The sequence below is a fragment of the Homarus americanus genome, unplaced genomic scaffold (assembly GCF_018991925.1).
Source record: "Homarus americanus isolate GMGI-L3 unplaced genomic scaffold, GMGI_Hamer_2.0 scaffold55640, whole genome shotgun sequence".
Lineage (NCBI taxonomy): Eukaryota > Metazoa > Arthropoda > Malacostraca > Decapoda > Nephropidae > Homarus > Homarus americanus.
In genome coordinates, this window is record NW_024713650.1 from 3,685,796 (window position 1) to 3,713,411 (window position 27,616).

The 27,616-nt window shown below is 38.6% G+C and overlaps 1 protein-coding gene across 1 annotated transcript; it reads left to right on the top strand.

The window, feature by feature from the left end:
• The first annotated feature begins 364 nt into the window (after positions 1-364).
• On the top strand, positions 365-18,725 carry LOC121873781. Its single transcript, XM_042377484.1, has 2 exons — positions 365-1,173; positions 15,535-18,725. Exons 1-2 carry the CDS (start codon positions 609-611, stop codon positions 15,648-15,650), a joined length of 681 nt encoding a protein of 226 aa, XP_042233418.1. The 5' UTR covers positions 365-608; the 3' UTR covers positions 15,651-18,725.
• The last annotated feature ends 8,891 nt before the right edge of the window (positions 18,726-27,616 follow it).

Consider the following 27,616-nt stretch of genomic DNA (forward strand, 5'->3'; position numbering starts at 1 on the left):
ACCGTGGTAATACTTTTACATTTCTAAAATCTTTCAAATTGATTTTTAATGTTTAGTGTAATTATTAGTAATGATCTTGATGAAACACCTATGCCTCCTATGACGCTGTGGGCGGAGCATTGGCATCAGGCTGGATGCTCATTGGTTGTCACTCGTGCATTTTATCCCTCCCATAGAGGCAATAATGTAAGAATACAGAACGCGGGGAAATCATATAATAAAGGTCGATTATCAAATAATTATTACATAATATTTCAGTAAGGCGAATGACTTGATTACATTCTACACTTATTGCCAGATATAAATACAAAATTAACAAGTTGGGCACCGAGCAGTCGACCACAAACCCCTAACAACTGCCAAGAGTCGGTTAGTTTATGTCCAGAGGCTCGCTCAGGTGAAGGCGGCGGGATATTGAAGCTAAATCCCCCGCGACCGTTGGGGAGTCACAGTCTCCCGCGCCTTTTGAAGGTTTGAAGTTAAATGTCCGCCGAGGATGTTATTGGGGCGCGCGTGTGAGACTCCGTCGTAGTAGTTTGATACTCATCGCGCGGTGCGGACGTGGGCTAGTGCTGGTGACACACTCCGAGCCATTACACCCTTACACGATGATATCTTATTCGCTCGATACGCCATACTCGCCCACGAAAGCGGCGGACATCAGAATGTTCTTCAAGAAGCCCTCAGCTAGGAGGGCGTTGTCTGAACTTGGCATCAACGACACGAAAGCAAACCTGAAGATGGCAGACACCCTTTTCACCATCACCGCCGAGCAGTTCATAAAGAAATGGAACTTTGATCCCATACGTTGCCGCCCCCTGCCCTCAGGACGCTACCAGTGGACGCCAGCAAAATCCGCCGCCAGAAAAAATCGCCTGAATCAAGAAGACCTCACGCGGGAAACATCACCCAGCGAGGATGTACTCGATGACCCACTAACATCAGACCCTGAAGATGTGGGGGAGGTCAGCAAACGCCTTGGTTACCTGATCGAGGATCACCACTACCTGGGGGAGAACGTGGAGGAGGGGAGAAGATGTTGTGAGGAGGAGGCGTGTGAGCTGTACACCACGGCCCTGCCCACCCTCCACCACCACCTGCCACACTCCCCACGCAACACTCACAAGTCTTCACACTCGCACACGCCTAGGACTAAACAGTGTAAAATCACTGGTAAGTACCACCATCTTTTGTACCTGGGCATACGGTTAAGGGAAATTAGGTTAAATTAACTCGGGTTATAGGCCTCCGGGAGTATGGTCAGTTTTTTATGACGCAAAACTAACGTAATTATTGGGGTTCTTTCTGAAGGTAGTGAACTGTTATGTGGTAGTGAAGTGTTGTCTTTACCGTCTCCACTTCATGTTGTAAATGTTATATGATAAGCTAAACTTAAATGTGTTACGTAAGTACTATTTTGTTTTACGGGTCAGGTCACGTGTTCAGGGCAGGCGCGATACTTATTAAAGCCTGTTTATGTGTTAGTCGTAAGATGTGTATAGTGTATGGGCTTAAAATCAACGTCATGTTAACTTTGAACCTCAGAACTGAAACTGGACCCTTGGAGTGTAGAAAAACTCACGTGTGGAGCAGTGATTAAGTGTGGATAGTTCTTATTTAAGGGTTCAGTTAGCATTGCACTGATTTTTACGTCCTTAGACTGTAAACGATGGATTACCCCAAGATTCGCCTCTCCCAACTTATTTCACATGATTAACCACTAATGCAACGAGGTTAGGTTAGCATTAGGGTGGTTAATCTTCACGTGAAATAAGCTGGGAGGGGACGAATCTTATGGTGATACACGTTTTATATCGAACCAAATCTGACAAATCTGAACCCATCAACCACCCTTAACTCTGATTTATATATCGAAAGCCAATATTTCAACCTTTACAAAATCCATTACTGACTAAATTAGAGATTTAAGCTGGGAATATGGTTTAAGGATCTCGACCGAACTTGGTATTTCTGGGCCTCTCAACCTAACCCCAGTCTGAACAGGTCCCCCCTCTTGATGGTTAGGTTGTGATGATTTTGTTGAATATCTGCGTACTATATCTTGGTCAATCTATCTATCGAACTATCATTCTGTCTGTCTATCAATCTATATCATTCTGTCTATCAATCTATCTGTATTTACATAGTTTTATATATTTAGTATAGTGTATATATCTAATTTATATATCTAACCATCTAAAATTATTGTCATTATAATTCCTTGATAGAACTTCAATCACATTAGGTTGCATAGGCTTAAGCAGTTCCTATTATTATTTTATAAATGGGTGTTGTACATTCGTGAAGTATTGATGAAACTACGTGAGATCTTGGGATTCATAAAATATTGATAGAAACTTTTCAAGTGTTGATAGAAATGCATGAATTATTGTCTTAGGTATGACTACTTTTTTGGCTGTCTTATCCACCTGTCTACAGCTGTCAGTTTGAAGGTCTGTTCATGATTTTCTTGCGGTAATTACGGAATCATGTTATTTCTCATGTAAAAGCAATTACCTGAAATGTCTTGCTTGATACATAACATTTTACAATGGTATGTCTGATATGTCTTAGACGCGAATATAATACTTGAAATAATTATTAGGCGATGTTGTTTGGGAATCAGTATCGTAATATGTATTTTTTTATTAAATATATGTATACAGGTATTACTCTCAAGTTCCATCGCAGAAGATAGGAAAACATTGTATATTTCACACTGCTAAAGAGGACCGTAAGTTAGTCGAAATATACAGTGCTCTTGTTTCGTATTTTCTACAGTGTGATTTTAGGGTCATGATTTATATGGTATTATTTTCTTCAGATTTGTGTTACTGTTGTGTTTAAGTACAATTGCTATATGATGTTTTGATTGTGTAGGTTGTGTGATAGTGGATGTTGATTGTGATGTATTGATGGAACTGGTGGTGTGTATGTGATGTTTAAGGGGTAGGAACAAGGAAGTACTGTACATTGTTTGTATACATGCTGAACTGTATACCTATATTATGTATATGTATATGCTGTACCAAAGTATATGATTATGGCGGGTGATTTTACTGAATGTCCAAATCTATCTAGAAATCTGATTTGGTGTTTGAAAGGGGGTGGTGTATCATCTGATAATATATGTGAAGAAATTATTAGATAACTTGAAATTATTCGAATGTTTTGTGTATATGTGTAATTTAAACAAGTTATTTAAGATGAACGTCGAATTGGTTTAGTATTTTCATGTTTATTTGTCATGTAATTAATTGCAAAGATAAGGATATCTCACATTTTGGCGTCCCTCCAGTGATAATTCGAATATTTGAACTGTATTTACTTTTTAATGTGATAATTTGTTTAGCATTTATTAATTTACTTCAGGATATAATACAGTATACTGAACATTAAAAATTGTTATTGTGAATATCTAGAAATTATGGTAATTAATACAAGATTACTGGCAGTATTTATAATATAAAAGCTTGAAATTAATAAACTAACTATTTTTAATTAACTTAAGTAATGTTTTAGGTGCTTCAACTGCCCGACTCATTAGAGATTTATAGTGACAAGACAACTCATTATTCACAGTAAGCGATATCTGCTTGTGTTTATGATCATATTAATAAAAAAAATATAATATTATCACAAGATCGTAATATTGAATTTCTACACTGATATAATTATTATCATTGCACAGTTGTTAAATGGCTTTTGCTTTTAACCCTTACAAGATAAGTTTTATTCTGTTTTAGTTACAAATCCAATTCCTGCTAGTAACAAACACTATTATTTATTACTAGTCATTTTGTATTGACCAGAAACGACAACTTAAAAAAAATAATGGAGTGTTAATAGTCATGTCTGAAAATAAATATCCACTAAAACCATATATTCTGTAGACGGTAAGTATGATCTTGTAGCGATAAGTAGGGTAGGAACCTGTTTAAAGTCGAGTACAGTACAAGTAAATCTATCGAATATAACAAGATAATCGTGTTTTAGTCGAGAACGGTATTATTTTTAGTCAAATAAAATATTCCGTGTAAAACATGGCTGTATCATCGTCTCACCTACAGGTAAAGGATTACGGATGTGGAAAAAAACTGATTTACATATATTTGGTTTCAGAAACAAAGAAATTCACAAAATTGTATCTAGAAAAACGTGTACACTGTTACTATAAATAGACAAGTGTACAGGGGAAAACTTCATCAAATATTTACTGATCTCGCCTTGAAAATATACACGGATCTTATACAAATACACACGGATCTTGTACACACGGATCTCTTACGCACACACGGATCTGTACATACATACATACTCCACGTATCAAAATTCTAAAAAAACATGTAACTCGTATATTGTATACATACATAGTTTTATGTGTTTCAATTACCAGGTTTATTAAGCACCGTTCACTGGGTCTTAGGTTTTCTTCAATTACCAAGGTCTTTACACAACTTTACACTTGAAAAGAATTCTGTATGGCCAAGGTTACATTATATTGTACAGCGTTTACACATTGGTAAATTGTTTATGAAGATATACTGTATTTAAGTACACGCAAAAGATATGAACATCATTCCCAAGTTATGATTTCGCTGTTAGGAAAAGAAGGGTGGCTTGTGTGTGTGTGTAGAATTTAATTACCATTCGTCGTGTTAACCATTGTTTAGATATCTCAAGGAATATAGATGACGGGACGTTATATTTCATTCGATTATCAAAAATTTTTCTGTTATTATTTTTATATGTATAGATCAATAGGGAGGTTTATAATACGTATTTAAAGGTGGTACAGTTGTGGTCAAGTGCTTAAGATAGAGAATAATAGGCTTAGTACAAATGAATCACTTCAGAGTCTAGATTATCAGAAATGCAGGTTTAGATGCTTGATTTACATATCCATTTGGTATAATTATTTTTTTTTTATTATGTAGTAGGATCACTAGCCAGGACTAACATAGACGTCATTAGTGTATTGAGAGAACTGAGTGTCCTAGCGTGTTGAAATTGCGTTGGGAAATTGATTTGAGATTAGATTAGAAAAGACTGGTATTTCAATGCACTGTATATTTTTTGTACTTTTAGTAACTTTTGGTATATTTTATACTTTTAATTCCCCTTTTATATAGATTAAATATAACAAAATTCGTTATGATAACATTCAACAATTTAATTTATTTGTTTTTCGTTGAGGAAGATATTTTGGAGTTAAACATACAGTATAGATTACCAGTACTTTGATCAAGAACGAACTGAGATTTTCCCCAGATGATTTCAACAACAATTCCTCTTCAAATTATATATACTGTGCCTTTGAATACGATTGATCATTTGACAATAAAACAGACCATGGATATTCACTTAACGCTTGTGTTTGTTATTAACTTGATTTTTATAAAATAATCGATTTTCAGTGAATAAATCAAAACTGAGAAATAAAGAGCAATAATATAATGTCACTGGTATTATTATTATTATTATTATTATTATATATTTTTGTAGGTTTTATTGATATTTTTTTACTATTCCAGAGGTTTAATTTTGGGATTATTTTATTTACCGACATGATAACAATTTGTCGTTACTTAATAAAATACTGTATTTGGTAGGATTTAGTATGCAATACTAGATGGTTTCGCTGTATTATCATTAAAAGTTTAAATTACATGGCGATAATGTAATACCAGTTCTGTAACGCAAGGTTGAAGATTACAGCTGTATTTAGTATGTCTTCGCTAGTTGACACAGTAATCAATCTTGGAATGTAACGTGAACCTGATACACACACAAACACTCATACATTCAAGATAATGAAATATGATCGCTTTTGTGAATATCATCATCGTTATTTGTTTATCTTTTGTTATCGAATAAACACTTAATGGAATGAGACTCAAGTAATTTATCTGATTCATTAATTTATATCTAATTCGTTGGGGTACACAAGGCTCTCGCACCATCCCGAGGTTAAGTGGGAGAAATGAAGACCGCGTATCATAATTTCTAGACGAGAGATTTGAGGGATCGCTTGAAGAATCTCCTCCCTTGCTTGTGTTACCTAAAGATTGACCACCCTAACACTACTTGGGGGGTGCTAATCTTTAGGTGACAATCTGGGGTGGAGATTCTTCAGGGAATGTGATTTGAGTGGATGTTTGTACTTCACATAATGCATGTTCCTGTCTGTTACAGAAATTCCATAGTGAAGTACTGTACGCTTGCCGCCATGTTGCGTGTGGCTGACATTGGGAAAAGACCGTCTTCAAGATGGTGCATCTCATTATAACCGGGATAGTTGTTAGTACGTTGAATATTTAATATATTTGTGAAATTCTTGTATATATATATATATATATATATATATATATATTAAACAAGTAAATAAAGTAAAGAGAGTTTTCATTAGATTGCAGGTCCTGGGGGGGGGGTGCTTAAACTGGTTCCCTGTTCTCTGTTGTCAAATACATAGACAACAGCTCTCCATACCCAGAATGCCATGGTCCTAATTGGCTAATGCACCAACCGTGGAGACACTAGTTGTAGTCTAAAGAACATGACATACCACAGTGAAAATTTGTTTTGCAGGAAAGTGAAACATAAAGTGGTTCGCTTGTGCACCGTATAGTTTTGATAACCAATTAAATCAGACTGGTCAGCTAATGAGACGCAGTCGTCCGTCAGGGGATAATATGCCTTTTGCGCACGTGTAAGATAAGAGGCCAGTTTAGGGGAGGCTTAGTGAATCACCTGTTACTGGGAAGGATGGTTGTTAGCTCCGACAACGAGGTATTGGGAACATATCGTTGTATATGTTTTGGTGGAAATGTAATATATTCAACAGTATGGCGTATATACTGTATATTGTTACAGGCAATCGCAAATCAAGCATTCTGTAAAATAACTCAAAATGTTCGTTTTATGTTGTGCATAGCTTAGGATATGTTAGAGTAGAATAGGGTAAGGTTAAGTTAGAATAGGATATGTTAGATTTGGTTAGGTTAAGTGTAAGGATTAATAAACTTTTCTCATGTTACCTCAAACAAAATTTTTTCGCGGTTATTTCACGGATTGTGTGTAACTTATACATACTTTAGAATTGTAAATGGTCACGCATAAAGAAAACATTGCGCGAGGAAAGTTGTTAATTAGAGCTACTAACTAGTGAATAATAATAAAAAAACAATAATTCATAAACAAATTATATTCCTTTTATAATATATTAATACATAACCCAAAATTTTATTCCGTGTTTTATGAGTCACCCGGAATAAGGGGAGGAACTGGCTGGTCTTGGGTTGCTCAACGCTGTATTTCTTGTGACTCACTGGCGGGAAACGTATTGTGAGTTAACCATCTCTGACAAACTAAATATTGACGAAAATTTGTAATAAAAAAAAATCTCCCGAAGTTATTATGATGGTAATTTTTATTATGTGTTGTTTTATAGGATCTTTGTAAAGCTTTAACACAATACTAAAGATTTGGTAAAAAAATTTATTCATCGTTATAGTAAATATACTTAGTACCTATCGTATATTATTATTATCTTTAATTCAGGTATAACAGTCAACACTTGCTTTGGAGAAACGTTAGAAAAAAAATTGCTAGGTCTAAATTTATTCTCTATAAATTTCAAGATATAAGTACGTAAAACAAAATCTAGCGCCGGATAACCATAAATTATTATAATCACTTAATAATATTATTAAAACAAATACCGTAGTTAATGTTTTCTTGACCTTATTTTTTCCACAGTAACATCGGTATTAATGAAATATCTCCTAAATTTTTGTCTTGCGGTCTTATCTATTGTTTTAACCCTTTTGACGACGATGGTTTAAGATTTAACCCTTTGACGACGATGATTTAAAATTAAACCCTTTGACGACGATGATTTAAAATTAAACCCTTTGACGACGATGATTTAAGGTTTAACAATGACGATGATTTTTTGAAATTTAACCCTTTGGTGACGATGATTTAAAACTTAACCCTAAGACAACGATTGTTTTAGGTTTAATCCTCAGACGACGATTGTTTTAGGTTTAACCCTTAGACGTCAATGAATTAAGGTTTGATAGATTATTAATTTCCCTTCCCTTAGCAGCATCAAGTATGTCAGTCAGCACCGCCTACCATTTTGTCAATACACTATGCATATCTTTACGCTATATACAGTATATGGAAAATTATAGCCGCAGTTAGATACACTATAACTTGTATAGTGTTAAGTTATATACCAAGAAGATGCGTAGGTTGAAAGATAAGGTATGCATATGTATACTTTGGTTTGTGTATGTATTTTCCGGGTGGTTTTGTATTTATACTATGGTTGTATGTGTAATGTATATAGCTATGTATGTATACGTTGTGTGGTTGTGTATGTAAATTGTGTATATGTATACTTTTAGTGGTTATATATGTATATTGGGAGTTTTTCATGGATGGATGGATGGGTATGTATGCAGTGTTTATAGGTAGGTACGTATACATACAATATTTTTTTTTTTATTATGTATACTGCGTTTCTTAGTGTGTGGTGGTGGTGTTATGTGCATTTTGAAATTATGTGTAATGTGTCTGCGCATAATGTGTTTGTATATAGGTGTGTACATATCACATAATTATATGTAAATGTATAGGATTTTGTAGTCTGGTTACCCTGAGACACGAACGAATGTAGATAAAATTCTTGAACAATGTAGAAATAAGGCAATTATTCTTTTAACCCGTTTTTTATTATTTATCTCTTGTTTATTTGTTTTCATTCCATCTTTGTATACTTGTCATTTTCTTGTTTTAATTTATTTGTATTTTTTAGTGTTTCTTCACATTGCTTCCTTCTCCATTCTTATGTTCTTAATTTCTCATGTGTCTTAATTGTCTTCATCATCTTCTTAGTCTTGTTCGTTATCTTTTCCTTCTTTGGATTATATTTCCTACATTTTTTTCCTTCTTATTTTACGGTTTTTTCCCTGTTCGTATGTGTGATAAAAAAAATTGTGTAATTGTTGATTATGTGTTTGTGTATGTATCTTCATGTGCGTTATTTATGTATACCTTCATGTGCGCGTTATTTGTGTATGTATCTTCATGTGCGCGTTATTTGTGTATGTATCTTCATGTGCGCGTTATTTGTGTATGTATCTTCATGTGCGCGTTATTTGTGTATGTATCTTCATGTGCGTTATTTATGTATACCTTCATGTGCGCGTTATTTGTGTATGTATCTTCATGTGCGCGTTATTTGTGTATGTATCTTCATGTGCGCGTTATTTGTGTATGTATCTTCATGTGCGCGTTATTGGTGTATGTATCTTCATGTGCGCGTTATTTGTGTATGTATCTTCATGTGCGCGTTATTTATGTATACATCTTTGTGTGCGTTATTTGTGTATGTATCTCCATGTGCGTGTGTATCTACTGTGCGTTTCTTTTGTGTTATATACCGGTATTCATCATGTGTGTGTGTATGGATCGTACGTGTGGCAGCGTAGTTATGTTGCGTCATAGTAGGAGTCACAAGATCTCGCTTGTTGTAGCTTGTTGCCGGAGTGTTCTGCGTGGCTTGTCGTACGTACACACACACGCACATACACACACACACGCACACACAGACACACCTCACACACGTGGTCGGCCACATGCTTATACCCAGATACATAATGAGATGGTTACTTATTAATACCTAAATTTGTATAATAATCTATACATAATCTATACACTAAACTTATTGTTATTGTTGTATGTAATATATATTTATCTGGGTTTAATTACAAGTTTATACGTACAGTACATACATACATCGCGTTAGGTCACACACACACGCACACACATATAATTTTACGCTCATCAACACACAGGATACTTGAGGAATGTGGTTCAAGGTTATAAAACGATAGGGCAATATTTTAACGTCTCCCCCTCACCTCACACCTACCCCCACTCCATCTCCCCACCTCACCCCTCTCCATCCTAGCTTGTCCCCCTCGTCTAACCTCCTCCTCTTTCCCTCCCTCAGCCTCCCACCTCCCTCCCACCCCTCCTTTTAACAGGATAAAACATGTTGGCGCATTTCCTGTGTACCAAGGGCGGGAGGGAGACAGATAGGGAGGGGAGAGACAGAATAAAGAGGGAAGGAGTGGGAGAGACAGAATAAAGAGGGAAGGAGGGGAGAGACAGAATAAAGAGGAAGGAGGGGAGAGACAGAATAAAGAGGGAAGGAGGGAGAGACAGAATAAAGAGGGAAGGAGGGAGAGAGACAGAATAAAGAGGGAAGAGGGGAGGAAGACAGAATAAAGAGGGGAGTGGGAGAGACAGAATAAAGAGGGAGACAGAATAAAGAGGGGAAGGAGTGGGAGAGACAGAATAAAGAGGGAAGGAGTGGGAGAGAGACAGAATAAAGAGGGAAGGAGTGGGAGAGACAGAATAAAGAGGGAAGGAGTGGGAGAGACACAGAATAAAGAGGAAAGGAGACAGATAGAAGGATGGGGGGAGGGAGGAGGAGGAGAGACAACAGAGGAAGAGATAGACAGAAGAAAGGAGGGAAGGGGGAGAGGCAGAATAAAGAGGAGAGGGGAAGGTAGAGAATTTTCGAGGAACAGAATTAGAGACGGAATACAGGAGGGAGAGAGATGATTCAAGCCCAAGTGTTCATTATCTTGTCATATATGCGTTAAAATAATGAATGAGTGAGTGTTAAGTGATGTATGTATGTATGAATGAATGTATATATATATGTATGAATGAATGTATATATGTATGTATATATATGTATGAATGAATGTATATATGTATGTATATATATGTATGAATGAATGTATATATGTATGTATGTGTGTGTAAATTTTTCTTGGTATATAACACATGTCCTCAATTACGTGTGTCAGTCGGTGCAGAAACGTTGATGAAACCTGACGTAAAGTGACTCAGTAAATATGATGGTAAATTTACGGTGGGAATAAAAAAAAGTTTGGATCACCTGAAGAATCTCCACCCCAGTTTATTTCACCTGACTTAACCCCCCACCCCCCTCTCCTAACCTAACTTAACCTAATGATTAACAACGCTAATCTAACCTGACAACCTAACTCAACCTAACCTAAAGCTTACTCAACCTAACCCAAAGCTTACTCGACCATACCTAACCTAAAGCTTATTCAACCATACCTAACATTATCTCCAAATTGTTAGGGTGGTTAATCTTCAGGTGAAATAAACTGTGGTGGTTAATCTTCAGGTGAAATAAGCTGTGGTGGTTAATCTTCAGGTGAAATAAGCTGGGGTGGTTAATCTTCAGGTGAAATAAGCTGTGGTGGTTAATCTTCAGGTGAAATAAGCTGTGGTGGTTAATCTTCTCGGTGTTCCTTTTGGTATCGTATTGTTAATCACTTCTGAATTACAGTAACATTACGGTGTAGGGACGTTGACGATTCAGTCCAGGTAATCAACGACCTCAATATCGCCTTCAATTTCCCAGGTCTTTGACGTAGCCGCGAGAGCTTTTGGTCGAGCATGACGTCATCAGCCCATTGCTGTAAGGACTTCACTTGGAGCCTGGCATGAGTGATGTCAAGTAGAGGCAGTATTTAACCTTACTTTGGAGGTGTAGTTAAACTTTTTGAGTATACTATAATTTAGCCTCCTTGAGTACGATGGTTTAACCCTTAGTACGATGATTTAACCCCGTTGAGTACTATACTTAACCCCTTGATGATCATTTAACCCCCTTACTATAATTTAACCCCTTTGAGTACGATCATTTAACCCCCTTTGAGTACGATCATTTAACCCCTTTGAGTACGATCATTTAACCCCCTTTGAGTACGATCATTTAACCCCTTTGAGTACGATCATTTAACCCCCTGCTTGAAAGTAATGATCATTTAACCCCTGCTGAATACGATCATTTAACCCCGTTATAATGATCATTTAACCCCATGAATACGATCATTTAACCCCCGTTGAGTACGATCATTTAACCCCCGTTGAATACGATGATTTAACCCCCGTTGAGTAATGATCATTTAACCCCTTGAGTACGATAATTTAACCCCTTTGAGTACGATTTATTTAAACTCGTTGAGTACGATCATTTAACCCCGTCTCAAACGGTTAATAAAGAATAAGGATACAGAACCTTATTACATTACATACATAAACATGACTTAACACGTCACACACTTAAACTAAGATCTATGACGCAATTTGTATATAATTTATATATATTGGCCCCCTCACCCCCCCTCCTCTTAGATAGAACCCCACCCTCCCCTCAGACTGACACCTCTCTCCCCCTCAGGATTGACTCCACTCCCCTCTTCCCCTTAGGACTTGATCCCCACTCCCCTTCCTCAGGATTGACTCTATCCCCTTTCCACCCTCAGGTTAACCTCACCCCCACTTCCACCTCCCTCCTTCCCCCGAAAGTTCAATCCCACATCCCTTTCCCCAGGCCCCCCACATCCACCCCCCCCTAGACATGCCCCGTAGCCTGACCCCATAACCCTTTACCCTCGGGGCTGCTCCAAGCTAACCTACCGTGTTCACATCATTGCTAACCCCGGAGTATGGGGGCGACACACACACACACACACACACACACACGAGAGAAGTGTTAAAAATAAGAAAACATATGGAATGAGAGAATAAGAGAGGGTGAGAAAATGAAATAACGGAGAGGATAATAAAGAACAAGTAAAGAGGACTAGAAGAAGAGGTATTAGTAACTGAGAAGAGAAAGAGGTGAGAGGAACAGGAGAGAGAGAGGGATTTATTATTATTCCATTATTATTATTATTATTATTATCATCATCTACATATAACCTTTCAACTAAACACAACGAACATGATAGAATTAAGTCCAAATTGGGATAAAAAATTAAATATACAAATAAAAAATGGAAGAAAAAATGCCCTTGAAATGACTCTGTAAACATGGTGGCAAAATTGCAGTGGAAAAAAAAAATATAGTTCTGTCGCGACCTGTAAATATTTTGAGTTGTTTTTCCACGAGGTTATTATATGACAGTGAACAGACAGGGGGCAGACAGACATAGAATAATGAGAACAGACAGATGTTTATAGTAGACGAATTATTTGGGAGGGAAAAAAACCAGTCATAAAGCAGACAAAGAGACAGTGTGAATATAAGGACAAGACAGACAGACGCAGACAGACAATAAAGTAGACATAGACAGTGAATAAAGTAAAGAGATGACAGAGAGACAGACAAACAGTGTGAATAAAGGAAAGAGATGACAGACAGACAGAGAGACAGACAGACAGTGAACAAAGGAAAGAGATGACAGACAGACAGAGAGACAGACAGACAGTGAATAAAGGAAAGAGATGACAGACAGAGAGACAGACAAACAGTGTGAATAAAGGAGAAGAGACAGTAGACAGACAGACAGTGAATAAAGGAAAGAGATGACAGACAGAGAGACAGACAAACAGTGTGAATAAAGGAAAGAGATAGACAGACACAGACAGAGAGACAGACAGGAACATCTAGTAAGAGGGGGCAGACTGGGAGTGCATTACTGTGGCTCTACAAAGTTCTCACAATTATTATTTTTTTTTACCTGCTCTTGTACCCCCACACTCTCCCCTTCCACGTAATTCCACTCATCACCTCTCTTCTCCCCCCTCCTCCTCCTCCTCCTCCCCTCGGGGCCTTCCTTGGTAGATGTGCCTTACTGTCTTTGTCTTTTATCACTTCTCTGTTTATCTTCGTCTCTCTCTCTCTCTGTCTCTTTGGTGTTGCTTCTCATTCTTCTCAATTTTCGATCTAGTTTTGTATTTTTTTCCTATTTCTTATCTTTATTTGTTTGTCTTTTCCCTTTCTTGTTTATCTTCTTGTGCTCTCTCTCTCTCTCTCTCTCTCTCTCGTTATTCATCTTTTTCTTCTTTTGTGTCAAATCGTTTAGATTTCTCCCGTTTATTATTTCTTTGTTTGTTTTCTTATTTATTTTCTCCCACTTGATTTTTGTTAACGTTTCCTTTCATTTTCCTTATCTATAGTTTATCTTCTCTCTTCACATATTTATTATTTCGCGTTTTATTACTTCCTCCCTTCTTCCTTTTTCATTTCTACTTTCATTCTTTTCTACCTTCCTTTCTTCGATTCTTCAGTTTACATTTTCTATTCTTTCTTCCCTTTCTCTTCCTTTCCTCCCTCCTTTCCTTCTTTCTTCCCTCTCTCCCTCCCTCCTTTCCTCCTTCCTTCCTTCCCTCCCTTCCTTCCCTCCCTTCCTTCTTCCTTCCCTCCCTCCCTCCCTCCTTCCTTCCCTCCCTTCTTTCCTCCTTCCCTCCCTCCCTTCTTTCCTCCTTCCTTCCTCCTCCTTCTTTTCTTCTTCCTTCTCCTCCCTTCCCTCCTTCGCTCCCTCCCTTCTTCCTTCCTCCCTCCTTCTTTCCTCCTTCCTTCCTTCCTTCTCCTCTCTACTGCCTACAGCATCCTCACTCGTCCCTATTCCCCGCCACTACCTATTATCTCACGGAACTGTGGGGTTGAACGTGATGCCCCGGGGTTACCTGGGGGGGCTGGGGGAGGGGAGAGATTTGGAGGAGGACGTAGTAGGGAAGGAAGAGTTAGGAGAGGGGGGGAGGAGGTGAGGAAGAAACTGATAAAAATTGGGTGGGGAAAGGAGTGAGGAAAGAGGGGTGGGAGTAGAGAGGATGAGAAGGGGGTAGTTAGAGTGGGGGGGAGGAGAGGTAGAAATAGTAAGACAAGGGGGTGGGATAGAGTTAGATCGGGGGAGGGATGGGGTGGTACGAGAAGGCAGGGCCGTGGGAGGAGTTGAGCGGGTGGTTGGGGGAGGGGAGGGTCGTGACTGTGGCAAAGTTCACCCCCCCCCCCTTCTTCTTACCTGCCGACAATCAGTGCACCTGGCCGTCTGTTCCATCCCCCTGGGGGTCGGCGTCGTCTCGGTGGCAGGAAGAGAGGTGAGAGGGAGAGGAAGGGAGAGAGGTGAGATGGGAAAGGTCGTGGTTGTAACTATTTCATATTTCAGTGGTGTGATCTCTCTCTCTCTCTCTCTCTCTCTCTCTCATAAGATTAATCGTCTCTTGTTACTGTGTCAGTCATTTGATTAGCTTAGCCATTCAAGTCTCACAAGGAATGTATTGTCACGTAAGTCTTAAGTCTTGGCTACTCTGAATTATCGTATTATCTTTAGTACAGTATTATTATGTCAGTTTAGTCTTTTTGCAAGCCTTCATTTCTGCTTTAAGCTCGTATATTTTATTTTTTAGTCTTTATATGGATGATAGAGTCCAAATTAGGTGTTTTAGTCGTAATCATAAGTCTTATTTAGCCATAGTTGGAACACCTTTCTTGATTATTACCTCAGAAGAACCCCAATTTAGTCTTAGTGCTTCAGTTTTCGTCATAATTTGAAGCTATAATGAAATACATTCGCCTTTTTAATAAATTTTACCATAATAGAATTTATATATTATTATTTTTTTTACTTAACCTTAGTTTTAGCTCTTTTGATTTCACTGTTAACTCGGATCTTTTTCTTGCAGACTATGGGCGACAGAGGAAGCGGCTACACTCCTGCTCCAAGTGTGAGGAGGGTGAGAGTGAGGTAACCACACCCAGGAAGAAGTTGGCCCTGTCACCCACCAAGCCCTCCAAGTAATGGTCTTCACCACCTGTCTGGACCAAGATGATAACAGGATGTTTTAAGGCTGTTTGTGAGGGCCTTCCTGGAATATCAAAGAGTTTTTAGGCATTTATATGATATTAAAAGCTCTTTTGATTGCTTTTGTGGGACAATGGATGACTTAAGAGTTCCAAGTTCTTTAGGGCTCTTTCAAGAGCCCTTTGACCGGCTGAAAAGGTTTTAGTGGGGGAATGCAGTAGATCTTTTGCTTGAATGGCAAAGGTCTGATGAAGCTTCGATGTACTTCTGGAAACCGAAAAATAGTTTTTGGATGGACTTCTTTTGAGTTCTCAAGAGATATTATTTGTGGGTCTTGAAGAGCCCCCCTTTGATTCCTTAAGAGTGTCCTCCAAGGATGTCTGATTATCTTTCAGACTGTTGGGAAGGTCTCTTCAGGAACAGTATGGAACTCAGTCATCTGAAGCATCTGGATATATCTTCGAGATGTTGCTAAGTTTCTTCACAGCTGTCTGAAGATCTTGACCAAATTCAGGTCCTCTAGAATGGCTGTTAAAAAAAGTCATTTCTTATATGAAGGTGGGACTTATATCAGTCGATTGTCTAAATGAATAATATGGAATGTTTTAGAATTCTTATGTAAACATCAGACTGCAAGTGAGAAACTTTCAGTAACTTCTCTTCGACTGTTGACGTATGTTTTCCTAAGATATATGTAATAATTTTAGTGCAAATTTTTAACAAAATGTCAGACTTATTGTGCCGTAAGAGTCTGTTAAACTAGTGAGACACGTTATTAAATATGTTGATATATTTGTACAGACTTTTCGCTGTGAATTGTCAGAATTCTTGAGTCCTGGTAAATATCAGAGTACCTACAGTGTAAGGGAGCAGTTGTTAAGTGTTGGCACAAGACTATTGTGAAAATATTGAGAAGCTCAGCAACCAGAGTCGTAAATGGTTCAGGAGATATTTATAAATGATATTTAATATATTGTGTTCAGTTATTAGATTAGGCCTTCAGTAGGCTATGATTATATAGTACAGTACAGTAGTCTTTTTCTTAGGATAGTCTTTATTAAGGCTAGTCTGCTAAGACTCCTGATTTAAGTTAACCTTTATGAAGGCTAGTCTTTGCAAAGGTTAATGTTTGTTTGGGTTAGCTCTCAGAGGCTAGTTTTTGCTGAAGTTTAGCTCTGTGTTTATTCCTTTTGTGTAGAGTCTTGCTGAAAAATTTCTGTTCAGTATCACTGAGGAAGTTTTTATTGAACATTTGTTCACAATCACTAGAATTCAAATTTTCCCGAATGTGCCAAATGGGAGAAAGTTCATCCTCGTAAAGTTAAAATGTCACGGCCTGAAAGGTTTGGCAGTCGTAAACTATTGTTGTTGTTATTACTGTGAGGGGATGTTATTTGTGAGGATTTAACCATCACAGAATTCATGCTGAGATTAAAGTGTTATACAGTTGAAAATCTTTTATAAATTCAGGTAAAAATGATGAAGCATTAGACTCTGCACACTTGTTGTCATCAGTAAAGTCTTGAAGTGTCATATACTTTCTATGATTTTTATGGATTTTTATTTTTTAACTGACGAGACCTTAGCAACTTCAAGTACAGTACAGTATATTTAGTACTGTACTGGCATTGTTTAGAAAGGAGAGCCTTATGGACACAGAAAGTTGATGACATTTGAAGATAATAATAGAATGTTATTATATACAGTCGACATATCAGGTCTATGCTGATCTGATATGGTGGACAGACATAAGTACATCTTTTTTTAAATGTTCTGTTGCCATTTATTATTTTATAATTAATTAAATGTCTTTCATTGCTCTCTGGGTAATAGTTCTAATACATTAATCTCTCAACATCTTTAAAACAGTGATATTATTTTACAACCATGCAGAATTCTCCCATAAATATTTCAAACATTGTCTTTATGTGTAAATACAAATGTATTGAATTATTTGTGGGGGAACATTCTGCTTGGGACATCCTGCTGTGTTTGTGCAGGAAATGGTGAATTTGATATAAAGAGATTGACACCAATTTGAGTTTACTACACAACACATATGATCTTAGATAATGTGCAATGTTTACCACAGTGAGCAAAAGTAGGCTAGTCATCTTATATTTATTTGTATTTTTAAGGTCTAGTTTTTAATGTAACATCAAAAGTTTATTTGTTAAACTTGTGTGATCATAATGAGTTGTGCATCTTGCCTAAACCTTTCACTAGAATTATTTATAACTTCTGTTGGAATTCAAAACACCCATTTAGGTTAGAATGTGGACAAGTGGATATTCCTTGTAGAGTTCCAGTTGACTGTTGGTAAAGTCTCATGGTACTGTTTTAGTATAGAGTGATACATAAGTTTGAACAGGGGAGGAATACTTAACATTCAATGGTCACACTTAGATCTTAAGTTGAAAATATAACCTATTTAACCTTATATTGATGTTAATTCCCAGTGTAGACAATAAAAGATTCTAATTATGAGAATCTTCTATATATATATATATTTTTTTTTTATTGGTGATAAATTCCAAATCAGGATCACTGAAATAGCTGGTATGTAAAATATATGTGTACAGATAGTTAGTTATCACTGTACAATTTGATGACAGACTTAATGGCCATCAGTGGTTCAGATGTGGTCTTTATTACTGATACAAGGATCGTGATTGACTCTGTTCATTGTGAAGCATGTGATGTGTCCTTTAGTTTCTTAACATAAAGTTTCATTAGTAGTCATCCATTTAAAGTTGAATCAATACTCATAGTAGTTACTGAGACAGTTCTCAGTAAGTCTAATTCCTGCTTTTATCTTTATTTTACTAGTTTTCCATTTCATTTTATTATTTATTTTATTTATATATTTTTTTACGAACTCACAAAACTCACAATCATTCCCTCGTGACTTCATAATGGGAAGAACAATTACACCTGAAATCCATGATCTCATGTTATACTTGTACAACTATATGTTCTTTAGGGTGAGGGGGGAGAAGTGTTAATGTAGAGTATTAGTGTAAGATACTACTGTAGCCTAGCAGACCAGGGGGGAGGGAGGGTGGGGGGGGGGGGTCATGGGTGCTGGTCTAGCCTAGGACACAAGCGTGACTCATGCAATATTTGGCATCTAGTCCAGCCTTGTCCTTCTCTCTCTCTCTTTTTCTCCTTATTTTCTTTCTTATGCACAAACTGCAGTCTGTACAAAAGTTCTGTCTCTCGGTAATCAGTGTGTGGTACAGAGTTGATGAAATGTTATTACAGTGAAATGGTGAAAAATATTGATTCAAGTAAAACAGATACAGTACTTTCTTTTTCACAAAATTATTTACCAAGTAATTTTACAATATACATTTTATGGGTACAAGGTAGATTTGTCAAATGATAGAAATGTCTGTATTTTATTTTGGTTATGGACCACATCAAAGCTAAAAAAAAAAATGCCTAATACAAAACAAAATGTGGAAAGTCTTGATTTTAAAGCTAGAGAAATGTTTCTGGATATAAGCACTGTAGTATGTAACTGATACTGCATTAGAACTAAATTGTAAAAAAAAAATATTGGATGCAACATTTTGTAAATTTAACTGACAAACCTAAAATAACAATGGATGTCAATTATATAAAAATGTAGTGCATATAATCTTTCTGTTCATCTTTTACTGTAACATGTTTGACTCCATTGATACATTAAAAAAAATTATATGCCAGAGGACAAACGGATAAGATATATGTATACTGTTATTTGTTTACATTTGTCATTTCATTTTCCAGAGACACTGTTGCCAACACTGAGGTCTCTCACTGTACATTTTTACTCTACGGAAAAAATTGCATTAATAAATTTATCATATATATGAGAATGAGTTTTATTTGTTCTTTGAGTACTTAAGATTGTATGTGTAACTTATGTAGTGTGTATTGAGTGTTGCAGTATGAGATTAGGCATTGTACAATATGTGTAGGCGTGTTATTTTCTCTGGTCTGGTGTGTGTACTTTGGCATACATAATATATTGGAGCTTGTATGCGTGTACTGTATTCTAAATCATTTTTGGATATTCTGGAATAGTATGTGCCTGTCTTAGAGCACGAACATATTTGTATGCGTTTTACAGTATACACTATTTTGGTGGTAGAGTATTTGAGAGTGATCTCGGTACTGTAGCATATTACATGTAGTTGTGCAACTTTGTAAGATAGTTTTATACATAACTATGCAGTACCAGTGGACTAATATCTTGTCTTGAGTAAGGGGTAACCCGCTAACTCCTGAATAATAATAAAACTAAAAAAAAAGAACCATTACATGACTGGACAACTTGTATTACTGTAGGGAAACTTATCATTCATATATGTATCTGTTATACTGATATAAAATAATCCAAACTTCTTTGCTTGCATGTGTAAAGTGTTTTGATAATGGTGGGGCCATTTTGTGTTCGTTTAGGCCAGGCGAGAGACGGTGAAAGACAATTTATTTATCTAATGAGTGAAGTGTAACAGAGGTTGAATAATATTATTTACGTAACGTAATGATTGAAACGTATTGGAGGATTGGGTTCGTGAGGTAGTATGGAGCCACTTGTGGAAAATTAAGATTTGAAATTAGAGGTGTTGCCATATGCCCGAGGCGATGCACCTGTACCAACCAGTTGCTTCACCAGGCAACATGCTATATTTTTTACACGTCATAGTCACAAGCTTCTTATGTGGATAATAGTATTTTTTTAGCTTAAATAATAGTAAATGAGATATATTAGGATTTATAATAACTAGAAATATCCTGTAGTTGAAGAAAAAGAAATAAGTTGAATAAAACGTCAAGGAGATGCTGCTTGACAGACGTTTTGTTTGGCCTTGGCCATCTTGAACAGCCCGAGGGATTTTTGTCTTAGAAAGTGTAACGACTCTTGCAACTGATTCATACTGAACAAACACTCTATTGTATAATTTCAATGCTAATATTTGTCTTGACAATGAAAACAGCTGTTTGGTTCAGCTGAGTAATTCTGTTGAAACTGACCCAGGCATGACGCATGTTGCTGTGCGTCTTGGGGAAAAAAGTCAAACGAATAGTCGTGTTTCAACGCTTGCACGAGTCCTGGCCTCGCCTTCTTTAACCTCACCATTACGTTTTTTCCGTTACATCTATGTCAGCTCATGGATCCGTTAAAATTTAAAATTATATTGTTTCTTGCTGCTGTTTCACTCCAGTTTCACAGTCATAATAAGCTTAACAGTTTTTGGGAAAGTATAATATCCAAAATTTCTGGATCGCCAAAGGATATGTTAAAAATCAGATTTATCCTATGTAAATGTATAATATGAGCAAAATACTACTACTACACACATACTTCCCAATATATATACATCCATTCAACCACGCAATCTACTCATCTACATAAACATCCACTCTCCTACACATACACACACACGCGCACGTATTCATTCACCAACACACACACACAAAATCCACCCACACATCCACGCACCTACAAACACATTCACTGCGACTCACCCCCACACACTGCCACTAGTACACACTCCCATCAACGCACACACCCACACACTCACTCCCCCACACAACCACTCATAAACTCCCATCAATACACACGCACACACAGACTAACCCACATACATCCATTCACCTACACAGAAGCACAGGCATGGTGAGTCGTGCGGTGATCTGTCAGAAGCACAATCACAAAACTAACAATCTGTGCCTGGATGGACTGGGTTAATCACCGTGTGTGTGCGAGGGCAGGGGCTCGTTAACCAGGGCCGCGGGTAGTTAAATGACGATCAGGACTGGTTCCCTACTGGTCCTGGGGGTGGTTGAGGCCTTGATGACCCTGATGGTGGGAAGAGAAGGATGTTTAGTGAGATAGGGAGGTTCTTAATGAGTGATTGAATTATGGGAACGCCCAGGCTTGAGACGACGCCTGGCGGATGTGAAGCTTGGTGTGGCTTCTAAGATTTTAATTGTTATTTGAATTTAAAGAAAGAACCTAAAGACTATTTATAAGAATTTTGTTGTACATAAATAAATTACTAGAAGTTTAAGGTTGACTTTTTTAATTATGACAAATGAGAATTACAGTACATCAGGTTTGTCAGATGTTCATTTGACTAGTGGAGGGTCAGCTGACGGGTGACCACTGGAGTGTCACCATTTTTATTATCCACCTTACCAAAAGAATAATTCTACACAGGATAAAGCTACATATCTGTAAGTTTGAAGCACTTTTTAATAGATTATGGATGTGCATTGTATGTGAAAACGGAATTTGTGTAGCAGTTGCCATGTGCTTAAGTTAATGAGGTAGCGAGACGAAATCAATTATTCCGTCTAATATTACAGCTATACGAGGTAATGCTGTAGTGTAGTGCCTCTATAAATAAAATATGAAACAACAGCAGTCTTACCAGTATAATCTCAATGCATTTAGTTGATTCCTGCGAACGGAAATGATGAATCAAATACACCATTGTACTAACTCACGGATATAGGGGGAATGGCGGTCTTGTCAACACGTCATGGAGCTGAAGACAAAATTAATTTATGACTACATGGATCACGACTCTCCTCAGTCATATCCTAACTGAACCCAAAAAAAACTAATCACAAATCATTAAGTTAATTTTAGTTAGGGTATAGACTTACTAAACAAATAGAATTATTTTTTTGGGCGGAAAGCTTAACCAACAAATAGGAAGAATATTAGTTTTGGTAACATAAATTTAACCTGTCTCCGCCGCTCCCCCTTCCCTTGGATTTGGTAAATAATTTAACTAACGGAATTCAATTTTGAGATGGATTATTTTGGTAGGGATTTTCTTTGTTTTTTGAGTATTAAGAATGAAGCGTTGAAGAATAACAGTCATCAGTATTCAAATGGAAAACCTATAGTATACAAATTGATGCTTATAATAATCATTCATCACAAAATTTTAAACTCTTATTTTGTGATTGATTTTGTCTCTTGTTGATACTCGTGTTATTTTTATTTATTTTGGTACAGTATATTATCTCTACTCGTATACAGCACTGTTATTTGTAGCTGTTATTACATGTTATTTGTAGCTGTTATTACATGTTATTTGTAGCTGTTATTACATGTTATTTAAGTTTGAAAGTATCATTTTTGTGTGACCAATGAACCACTACTAACAGGTGGTGTCTGGCAACTCATCGGCTGATCCTGGGTTGAGATTCTCGTGACTGACTTTCCCATCTCCAGGTAGTAACGATGTCCATTCAGCCAACCAGAAAGGTCAGTCATATAATCACAAGTAACACTTATATATTTTGAAGGGCTGTAGTTAAGGGTGACAAGGGCGGAGTCAGTATTTTTAAAGGAAGAGGGAGTTACCATACTTCCATCACCATATAGAGATAGTATCTGGGATGAGTGTCGTATTTCCAAAGCCACGTTAAATTCTTGGTTGTATTAAAAGTTATAGCTATCTATCATCAGAATATGTACCGCCTCTGATGTTCCTTTGGGTGCCACTGTAGCGTACGGTTTACTAAGATATCTTTAGTCTATCCTAACCTAACCTTACGTAACCTGATTTAACGTAACCTAACCTATGTATCTTGTAGACCGCATGTTATAGTGGCACCTTCCTTTGTATGTTGTATGTAAAAGAAAATTTAAATATATTATTATTATTATTATCATCATCATCTGCAAATTTAAGCTATGTCGCACCTTTGTTAATTTCATTCAACCTAAGTTAATCAGACCTAACTAACCTAAACCCTAACTATATCCTATTTAAACCTAACAATGTAACCTAACCTAACTCAACCTGATTATCCACCTAACCTTACCTAACTCGATTACAGCCTAACTTCTTGATGGTATAACTATTATGACCTCATCATATCCTAGCCGAATGCAACTTCAAGCCTGGTGAGTTTCTGTTATTCAGTTAAAGTAGAGTCTGTGCAATTTCGATTCCATGTTGGGTTTATTTTAATGCTGTTGCTTATCTTAAAGTTAGTTGAGGTCTTATACACAGAAATACGAGGAAATTTTAACGTATGTGATTAATTATTACGTTTTGTATTTTTTAGTGGTTTTCCTTTGTCACCAAAATTTGAAAATGATTTTGAGAATAAGTTGCCGCCATTTTTTTTAGATTATTATATATTGTCTAGTTTGTTGTTTTGCGTGCTTCAACTGCTATCGTTATTAAGCATCGTCTTAGTTATTACAAAAGGCAGTTTCCCCCCTCCCCCCGAAAATAAAAAAAATCCAGTTCACTATAATCTGGCTCATGCATGTTATAACTTATACATAAAAAAACGAGTCTGACCGGTTAGTGACAGCTCTGAATGGTTGGTTATGTAAGACTTTAACGTGTTTCCACCGGTATAACGAATTTTTTTCTCAATATGAAAGACTATAGTAAATTCCCTATCTCCAGAGAGGCTGCACGTCTCATTGTTTATTAAATGAGTGCAATTTGCTGCCTCATATACACCGCTGCCTGACGTACAAATAATTAAGTATATTCTGCGTATATGAATAATATTTCTTTAACCTTGGCACCAGAACTATTAATTATTTATGTGTATCACCTGGAGATTATACACTTACAGCTTATTGAGATGATTAACCACCCTATCGTTAATGTACTCAGTGCTAATCGAACACCCAGGTAGCATTAAGATATTTAATGATCAGGTGAAATAACTTAAGGTGTTTAATCCTCAGGTGATCCATAAATTGAAAGAAGTGAACATATTAACCTACTTTACACAGATTAAGATGGTATTTACGCTCATACGCCCCTTTACGCCTATCTTGCTATTGCATCAGCCAGTCAAGACGCCATCTTTCCTCTGGGTCCATATCTATTGGCTGAAGGAACAACATCACAACAGGGACCAGTTTAGTCTCACAAGGCCATAGTTTCTACATCTTTTAGAGGTTAAGAAGGAAGTGTGTTGCCTAAACCGCTTGTCCGAATCCTTCTGTAAATGTGTGCGTGTCTGTGTCTAAAAGGTTATGGTAATAATGTGTTGGTAGGAGGAAATTAACGCAATTTGGGCATAATGAACGTACACACACACACACACACACACACACAGTCATAAAAATAAAAATGCGAAAACTAAAATACAAGAAACAAAAGCAAGAGAGTGATTAAAACAATACACAAAAATAATTAAGAAAAACAATTCAAAACGATAGATACAGACCGAACTATGAAAGAATAATACGGGGAAAGAAAGCAAAAATATTAATAGTTATTGACAGACAGACAAATACATACAGATAAGCTCAGGCAGAGACATGGACAGGCAAACAGACAGACAACTGAAAGGAAGAAACGGATAGACAGAACCATAAACATAAAACATAAAACAGACGAACAAACACAGACAATCAGATAAGCTCAGACACATGGACAGACAAACAGACAGAAATAAAAAAAACCCAGATGGACAACAGATATAAAACAGACAGACAGACAGACGGTCAGACACTATCAGAGACACGTAGAAAACAAAGTCCTAACGACATAATTGGTTGTGTGCGTCAGGGAGGGAGTCGTTAGCCACCGATCAGCGGCAGATCATTGGTGGATAGTCTCCCCTAGTTACCACCAATTACCGTCAAATTAATTGTTTGATAAGACAGTTGCCAGACCGCCTTTATCTGCTGCCAGGTCCCTAGTATGTGTGTGTGTGTGTGTGTGTGTGTGTGTGTGTGTGTGTTCCTAATCGTAACGAAAACTACCCACCCTCACCCTTACCTCATCTCCTATCTTATTCTCCCTCCCTCCCTCCCTACCCTGCCTCCCCATCTACCTCCCTCCCCACCCTGCCCCCATCTACTCCTCCCTGCCTACCCTGCCTCATCTACTCCCTCCCTGCTCCCTCCCCTGCCCTCTATCTACACTCCCTCCCTCCCTCCCCGTCTCTATCTACACTCCCTCCTACCCTGCCCTCTATCTACTCCCTCCCTACCCTGCCCTCCTATCTACTCCCTACCCTGCCCTCTATCTACTCCCTCCCTACCCTGCCCTCTATCTACTCCCTCCCCTCCCCTACCCTCCTATCTACTCCCCTCCCTACCCTGCCCTCTATCTCTCCCTCCTCCTACCCTCTATCTACTCCCTCCCTCCCTACCCCTGCCCTCTATCTACTCCCTCCCTACCTGCCCTCTATCTACTCCCTACCTGCCTCTCATCTACCCTACCTGCCCCCTATCTACTCCCTCCTACCCCTGCCTCTATCCCTCCCCTACCCTGCCCTCTATCTACTCCTCCCTCCTACCCCTGCCTCTATCTACTCCTCCTACCCTGCCCCTCTATCTACCTCCTACCCTGCCCCCTCATCTACTCCCTCCCTACCCTGCCCTCTATCTACTCCCTACCTGCCCCCATCTACTCCCTCCTCCCTACCCTGCCCCCCATCTACTCCCTCCCTACCCTCTATCTACTCCCTCCCTCCCTACCCTGCCTCCTCCTCCCTCCTACCCTGCCTCATCTACTCCTACCCTGCCCCACACCCCTACCCTGCCCCCTATCTACTCCCTCCTACCCTGCCCTCTATCTACTCCCTCCCCTACCCTGCCCTCTATCTACTCCCTCCTCCCTACCCTGCCCTCCTATCACTCCTCCTACCCTGCCCTCTATCTACTCCCTACCCTGCCCTCTATCTACTCCCTCTACCTGCCCTCTATCTACTCCCTACCCTGCCCTCTCTCTCCCTCCCTCCCTACCCTGCCCTCTATCTACTCCCTACCCTACCCCTATCTACTCCCTCCCTCCCTACCCTGCCCTCTCCTCCCTCCCTACCCTGCCCTCTATCTACTCCACCCTGCCCTCTATCTACTCCCTCCCTACCTGCCCTCTATCTACTCCCTCCCTGCCCCATCTACTCCCTCCCTCCTACCCTCCTATCTACTCCCTCCCTACCCTGCCCTCTATCTACTCCCTCCCTACCTGCCCTCTATCTACTCCCTCCCTCCCTCCCTCCCTCCCTACCCTCTATCTCTCCCTCCCTCCTGCCCTCTATCTACTCCCTCCCTCCCCCTGCCCTCTACTCCCTCCCTCCCTACCTACCCTCTATCTACTCCCCTCCCTCCCCTACCCTCTATCTACTCCCTCCCTACCCTGCCCTCTATCTACTCCCTCCCTACCCTGCCCTCTATCTACTCCCTCCCTCCCTGCCCTCTATCTACTCCCTCCCTACCCTGCCCTCTATCTACTCCTCCCTCCCTCCCCTGTCCTCTATCTACTCCCTCCCTCCCTCCCCTCCCTCCCTCCCTCCCCTGTCCTCTCTCTACTCCCTCCCTCCCTCCCTCCCTCCCTCCCCCTGCCCTCTATCTCTCCCCCTCCTCCGTCCCTCCCTCCCAACCCTGCCCTCCTATCTACTCCCTCCCTCCTCCCACTCCCTGCCTCTATCTACTCCCTCCCTCCCTCCCTCCCTGTCCTCTATCTACTCCTCCCTCCCTCCCTCCTCCCTCCCTCTGTCCTCTATCTTCTCCCTCCCTCCCTCCCTCCCTCCCTCCTCCCTGCCCTCTATCTACTCCCTCCTCCTCCCTCCCTCCCAACCCTGCCCTCTATCTACTCCCTCCCTCCCTCCCTCCCCTGCCCTCTATCTACTCCCTCCCTCCCTCCCCTGCCCTCTATCTACTCCTCCTCCCCTTCCTCTCTATCCTCCCCTCCCTCCTCCCTCCCTGCCCTCTCTCTCTATCACTCCCTCCCTCCCTCCATATCCTCCATACCTCTTCCCTCCATCATTCTGATGTTGTATAAACCAACCTTTCTTCTATTATTTTTAATATTATTATTATTATTATTATTATTATTATTATTATTATTATTATTATTATTATTGTGTTGTTACATTATTATTATTATTATTATTATTGTTGTTCATTATTATTATTATTATTATTGTATTATTATTATTATTATTATTATTATTATTGTTGT